The sequence below is a fragment of the Phlebotomus papatasi genome, chromosome 1 (genome assembly GCF_024763615.1).
Source record: "Phlebotomus papatasi isolate M1 chromosome 1, Ppap_2.1, whole genome shotgun sequence".
Taxonomy (NCBI): domain Eukaryota; kingdom Metazoa; phylum Arthropoda; class Insecta; order Diptera; family Psychodidae; genus Phlebotomus; species Phlebotomus papatasi.
In genome coordinates, this window is record NC_077222.1 from 82,164,595 (window position 1) to 82,172,050 (window position 7,456).

The window sequence follows — 7,456 nt, forward strand, 5'->3', positions numbered from 1 at the left end:
TAATCGAAAGCTCTAAGGCCTTGCTATATAATACTAATGTTTTGAGCCCGATCGATGTCATAGGGACCGAACTATTGAGAAAAAAATGGGAGTCTTCAAAATGATGGCAGGAAGCCGTAATTTTCACCCGATATGTAACTTTTGCCGAAAACCGCAAGTCGATATCTCTCTTAATTTGGGAGTTATTAAGCTCGAAAGAGCGGCCGGACGGACGAACGGACGGGAAAGCTTTTTAGCCACTCATTATATTCATGATCAGGAAGTGATGAAAGACAGTCTGGCAAAATTTGGGGTCGATTGGATGGGATTATTGGTGAGATTGTTAAGAATCTGGGAACAAATTTGCTAATTTACTTACCAATTTGATTTTTTCACTTACCAAAACTCTTTTACCCTCTTCTAAATACTAAACAAATAGTATAACAAATACAAAATAGCATTTTTAAATTTCTTATTTGCGAGAAGGTCTATTCCCAATAAAGCCAATATCCGCCCATGTTATTATTAGTTTAGTATTAGTACATGTCTGTGCTAAATGTAAAGACCTGACTTCAAACGTGTTTTAAAATAAATTTTTTGGAATGTGATTTAAAAAAAAAACATGACGTGACGAAAAAATAACGAAATTGAGCTAAGTATTTATCTGAGATTCTCCATTTCTGCTAAAAATCCACTATTTGGCAAATTTTCTAACCATTCAAACTGATAAAGATTTAAAAAAAAAAGATTGATACGAAATATAATAAGCCACATTATTTTGTATTATACTTGAGTATAATTTGTGTTTATTGAGCTAATTAAGGCAAAATAGCCTAATTCAGAACGTGTTCCAAATGGGAATACAGATTTTTTCCCTAATAAACTCAGTACTAAATTTTTATTTTTATGATTATCAATGTTATAATCTTACTATTTGATTCTTTAGGATCCAGATAATCAAAAATCCATTCATATTCATAAGTTTAATTCAAAAAATACCATTTGGAAATATTTCTTGGCCTCTACACATTGGGAGGAATTTTTGTTAAAAATTGCATTTTTGACAGAATTTTGACGTTTCCCCTACAGCAGTGCAGACGATTTCTTTAAAAGAGCTATTTTTGACGAAAATTGCTCCCAATATGTAGATACCTTAACAAGGCTAATCAACCCTTTTTTCATTCAAAAAAATTGAAAAACGTATTTAAATATTTTAGCACAGGGCTGTACTAATCCACACAAAAAAAGCAATTAAACGATTAAAAATATGCATATTCAATTGTAAGTCTTGTATTAAAGCCAATGTTTGGTTGCAAATCTATTTTTAACTCATAATGTATTAACTTGTGTCTTATTAAATATCAATTTTATATTTTATTCAACTGATGCCTTTTCTATTGAAACAGTTTTCTTAAAAAAAGTTACAAAGTGTAATCGAGCCACTGTAAAAGTTTCTCGTAGTGATCATCCATTTGTTTGAGATCCTGTGTAGAATTGACTTCAGACACAAATTCCTCAAACTCCCCGATCACTGGTGAAACTTCATCAAATGTAACCTGCCCATTATCACTTGGAATCTTGTAGGTTTTGACTTTCTGATATTGATCGCGTTTGTCATTGACAAAGATCAATTTCTCTTCCTCAAATTCCTTCAGATTTTCCTCCTCAAAGTTATCCTGGGGAGGAGTTGTGGTTATTTCTTGGTACTCTGTTGGGTAGTATCCTCCACCATTGACAGCATTTTGGTCAATTGTAAGCTTCTCTCCACGGTCAGAATTTAAATGTCCATGGTATGTTGTGTTGTCCGTTCGAAGGACGATATAATTGTACTTTGTGAATGTTGATTGATTTCCAAAATGATGAATATGTTCCACAGGAAGAATGACTTTAATGGGAATGATGAATCCCTCATCATTCTCTCTCTCAGTCTCAGGGTCTTCTTGCCTTTGTGTGGAAAATTCTGAAGTTGTCTCTAGAGATTCTTCGCCAGATGATTCCTGAAATGATGTTGAGTTTTCCTGATTGTAGTCTTCAATAAGATTCGTTTTAGTGCCTGATTCAACATCTTCCGGATTTGTAGAAGTTTGGGCGGGTGAATTTATTGGGATGGGGTTTTCTCTGTAGGATATCTGGAAGTAAAAATTAAATTTAATAAGCATATCGAATGGGAAACGTGCAAGAAAATGAACAACAAATTTAATTAAAGGCGATAATCATTTGTGATTGTATGACTAATTAAGACAATTTTGTGCTCACGCTAGGAGATTAGCTGGGAAAAGAGCTAAAAGAAACCTTATCAGCTACAATTTAATTGGTCAATCTTATGAATTATTCATATTATGGAGATTGAAGTGATAATTTCTCTAAAACGTAGAGTTATCTGAGAAGTTTAACTGCTCTGGCGAAGGGAAAAGTCATAATTGGGCATATTTCAATGAGAATTTCTTATTCAATCAAGGAAAATTTCATTACCTATAGACAAATTATTGTGATAAAATCCACACGTAAAATAATTCCGTTGAATTTGCAAAGAAGATCATTGGCAAGAGAAAATACCGAGAAATCTGGGGGACTTGTGAATAATAAAAAAAGAACGTGATTACCATCTAGTAAAATTCCTAGAACAATTTGAATTTGAAAGATATAACAAGAGATGTGTAATTTACAAATTCTATTCATATCTTAGTTAAAAATCGCAAATTGGAAATAAAAAAATTTACATTAGAAATGGAAGGTGTTACTGTGCATATTTTATAAATTACGCAATATATCGTGATAAACGCCATTTGAATAATTATTAAATATCAATTAAAAATGAATTCATTTGATTTGCCTAATTAATTGCCTCGCAGATCTCAAATAATTTAATTTTTTAAGTTTATGGCAACTTACTAAAAGCATTAACATGTTTTATGTGAAAAATTTGCATAGAAATTTCCTGCATTATGGAGCTATTACATTGATAAAGAGAAGTTACAGATATTTTAGCTCATGAGTTTGTTTTAGCCTATTTTGGCAGTGTTAGTAAAAGCAAAATTAGAGAGAATTAAAAAGAAAATTTTAAAATATTTTTATGCTTAGAAAATGTTTATGCCCGTTTAAAATGCTAATTTATCCATTTTTTCTTAGCTTTTTCCACTATCAAACAAAAATTTAAAGTCTCAATCAAGGGCTTATTTAGTACAGACATGTGCTAATTGTTTAATTCGACATCTGGTATTTTTTTATAATTTTCACAAGAGTAAAAAAAATAAATAAATTCAAAATAACAATGAAACATGATCTCTTTTTTAGAACATGAAAGTACTAAACTGCAAAAAAATTAAAACATTTGAGACCCGATTAATCTGTTTTAGAGTGTTTAATGGTCCTATTCTAACGAAGAACGAAAAAGGAAAATCTTTTGGATATTTTTTTAGAACTTGACCGCTCTCAAATTCTGCATTATCGATTTTTTTGCCTTGGTCCCTGTCTTGACTGTTTTCCCGAGTCTTCGCCATGTTCTAAAACCAATAAATAGTGTCGTAAAAGGAACCAAAACAATGAAAAATCGTTTATGTAAGAAACACTTGAGAACAGTAGAGTGCTAAATATGTTTATTTTTACTAGAAACGCACCATAACATGTTATTGGATTTTTTTTAGAACAATTCTTATGAGATGCAAGGTGTAAGCGTGATGTAATTTAATAGCAATGAAAGAGAGAGAATTAGGGTAGAATAGCCTAATTCAGAATCTGCCCCAAATGCGAATTTTCCGTAGAATAACATTAACTTTTCCTTAAAAAACACATCACTGCATTTTTATATTTTATATTCTCAAAATCTGTCACAATCTTAGTACCGAACCCTTTGTGCTCTAGATAAATCGAAAATCCATTCATATTGATAAAGTTTTAATAAGAAATTCTCATTTAGAGCAGATTCAGAATTAGGGTATAGTAGGGTAAAGTGATATAATTTGGAATTAATGTTACAAGTTGAACCATTCGCCGATACAAGTTGGACATGGCTTTTTTCTTGATAAATACAGTACAAAATTTGTTTTTAAGCACAAGGAACCAAATTATAAAACTAAAGCATTAAAAATATACAAATAAAAATTAAGTACTAAATTTATGAAGACAAAAAGCCCTGTCCAAATTGTACCATTGCATTGTCCAACTTGTACCACTGTCCAACTTGTACTACTGTCCAACTTGTACCACTGTCCAACTTGTACCACTTTACCCTACCCTAATCTTGAAATGTTGTAAACATTTTTTAATGTGATAGCTCCATTAGTCGGCATGTAGAGAATATCAATGAATTTTTGGGTATTCAACGCACACAGTCTCACGGATAAGCAAAAAAAAGATCAATGAATTCGCGCCAAATTTTGCGATACTCACGTTGCAGGAGCCACAAGGTGCATCGTAGATTGTTGAGAGGATTGAGGCTTTGACGTAGGGGTATTGAATGAAGCTCCAGGGTGGAACGATGATGTAAACGAGACGCGAACAGTGATCAATGACGTAAACTTGATTTTTGCCCATACTTTCGAGACTTTCGTGTTGAGATTGGTGAATGATTGGTATATCTTTGATGCTGTTATTAACGACGTAGAAGTCAACAGATGAGATATTGCCTCCACTAATTCCCACAAAATGAATTGATTTGAATCCAGCGTCTTCGAACCGATTTCTAAGTTCATTCAACCTAGTTAACAAAAGACTTCTCTAAGTTAAAAATTTCTAAGAAGAAAAAAAATTAGGCTGATGTACTGACATAGAAATCTGTCGAAGACAAAATTGTCAGGAGATGCACTTGAAGAGAACACTAATCTGACCCTCGAGATTAACTGTGGAGTTGCCTATATCAAATTTCTGGCACAAATTGAAATCCTCATCGAGGAGTTGCTGTGTATCCCGAATCCATCTTAAATCCTTCACTACCGGTCCTGCACTTGCTATCACTGAGCACAGGGACAAAATCACTAATTTTCCAATCATCACTGGGAAGTTACGAAGTCACAACTGGAGTGTTTTGGCCACGGCGCACAAAAAGACACTGACGATTGAGACTCATTGATTCATTTAACGCTAATACACTACACACAATTCTCTTTTGCTTTATCGCCAGCCCAAGCTCGTGATAATATGATGCGACCTTTCACCTTGAGACTTGGCGCGCGTTTCACTCAATTCAATCTCTTATAGGGGGGCTTTTTGTGGGGGGATCCCAAAGAAAAATCTCTCTTTTCTCATTCCCACAAAAATTTCTCTCTCGTGGTCTCTTTCTCACGTTGTATGAAGCAAAAAAAATAAATAAATAAAGAAAAAAATAACACAGACTCAAAATAATTGCAGTGATTGTTTTCAATTTTCCCCCCATTCTTATAAATTCCCAATTCTCTCGTGCGCACTCCATCATCAGTCTTTTCCTTTTCGATTGGGAAACGCAAACTGAGAATTGTTCTGATTGTTCTAAATCTTGACCCAGTCTCAGCTATAAGTTTCACTTGTGCTGAATTTTATAAACTATATTATTAATATTACTTAAACTGTTTCAAACACGTGCAGAATATAGAGTGAATGAACTCTAAAATCTTGTTAGTGTTTTTTATTGAGACAAAGTTATGAAAATATCGCAACTGTATTAATAATACACCAAACCGGAAGAATTGGCATTAATCTATATCTATAGTGTCTAGATATCTAGATTCATTTATTATATTTTACGTTTGATCGATTTGAATAAAAATTATTTTCTATAAAAGAAATACATTCACAGTTTTTTTTTTTTTAACTATTTATTGTATAAACAACATCAAAAGAAGGCAAAATACACTCCATTCCTACTCTTCGGCCCACCATTCCTATTCAGGAAATTGTTTTACGGTTTTGCAATTTTTTCTAATCCTAACTAGCCATAAGCTCTTTCTCATCTGTTAAAATTTTCAGTGTAATATTTTAATTGACATCCTAGATGTCTCCTGAAGCAGTACCGATTCCCCTTAAGACCATTCCTAGTCTTAGATAAAATTTTACCCCTGCAGGGGTATAGTCGATATAGCAGAAGGACTACTAGTGGACATTATATTAGTTTATATTGGATCGCGGTTAGGAAGTAGATCATTAGGAGGAACGCTGGACGTTCCTAAGGAATTCTTAGCGACTAAAGACCAAAATTGATTCAGGCTCCTCGAGAATATTTAGCCTGTAAAATTTGGCAAATGAAATTCATGCAAAGGACTTTAAATACAAAATACTCAATAGGAGTTTCAGGAGTTTAGTCTAGGTCTAGGAAATTAAAGTTTTCGCTTTCTTACCCTTAGCATAATTTTTTTTCTTTTTAATGACATAATCTTTTATGACATAATTTATGTCTCTGTAATCTTTGATTTTCCCTAATCATCTTATGTTAATTACAATAATTTAAAGTAATTTTTTTATTTTTGTAAAGATCTAAGACTTTTACTAAAAATATTTTACCAAGAAAAAAAAACAAATGGGCAAGGGGTAAACTCATTCCCATTTTTTCTGACAAGGGTTTCTAGTTTCTCGAGTTTTGCGATGCAAAGTGAGTGCCTCGGGTTTCGCGAAGCGTTTCTCGGGCAATTGATAAATGTTTCTTAATATAAGTTACCCCTTGCACATGGGTCATGTTCATGTATGATCCATTCGTTTTTAAAAGTATTCCTAAACTCGTCCGTAATTGAAAAGATTTTCTTCGTTTTCGATTAAGAAAAGGAGAAGGCAGGAGAAGGACAAAATGTGTTTAGGAAATGTCGAAAAATGGATCGTCGAAGACCTAAAGTTAATATCTTTCACCGTTAAGCTCAATTTAGTCCATAGTGACAGTTCGAAATGGTTCGAAAGGAAAAACCGAAAAATTAATGACTTCCTGTTTTAATTTCAAATTAATTAATTTTGCTGAAATATCACGCTTTTGGGTGGGATTTATAGATATGAAGAAATTGAAAAAATCATTCTGTGAGGACGAATAAATAAATAAAAGTTCCAATTTATTTAATATACAATTTATTGTTCAATCTTTAAAATTTAGGTTTTCAGTAAATTACTCAAATTTTTTTAGATTTTCAAGAAAAAAATAGGGACAAGAGAATAAATGGCACCCTATTTGATATTTAAATAGAATATTTGTCCTTATAGGAAAAGGTAGATTAATAAAAGAAAAATGTCATATTAGTTGCATTCTATTAGATAAACAATATTTTGACCAAACTACCAGCCTTGGGGTATCGAGTCTAATAAAAAGTGAAGCTATTTCTCACTTCACTCTATTAATATTTTGAAGATTTTCCTCGATTTAAACAAATTTGCTTGTAATTCTTGTAATAAACAGCAACATTTTCGTGGCTTAATCATAGATTTCTTTTGGTAAAAACCCGAATAGATTGGAATTTTTGCAAAGAACCTCTAATTTTCTTGATTATAAATTCTGGTAGTTTGAACTGGTTCGGGCTAATCTTTATCG

At 32.4% G+C, this 7,456-nt stretch overlaps 1 protein-coding gene across 1 annotated transcript; it reads right to left on the bottom strand.

Annotated features, from left to right (window-relative positions):
• Positions 1-1,253: 1,253 nt before the first annotated feature.
• LOC129810372 (selenoprotein P-like) lies at positions 1,254-5,393 on the bottom strand. The gene is made up of 3 exons (XM_055860798.1): positions 4,745-5,393; positions 4,369-4,675; positions 1,254-2,108 (listed from the first exon to the last, which is right to left on the bottom strand). Coding segments are annotated over exons 1-3 (1,017 nt in total). The 5' UTR covers positions 4,747-5,393; the 3' UTR covers positions 1,254-1,400.
• Between the last annotated feature and the right edge of the window lie 2,063 nt (positions 5,394-7,456).

What these genes read in the sequence shown, in the direction of transcription:
- LOC129810372 (XM_055860798.1), bottom strand. An exon ending in CACCTTGTGGCTCCTGCAAC is followed by an intron (nt 2,109 to 4,368) that starts GTGAGTATCGCA and finishes TTTTACTTCCAG; the next exon opens with ATATCCTACAGAGAAAACCC.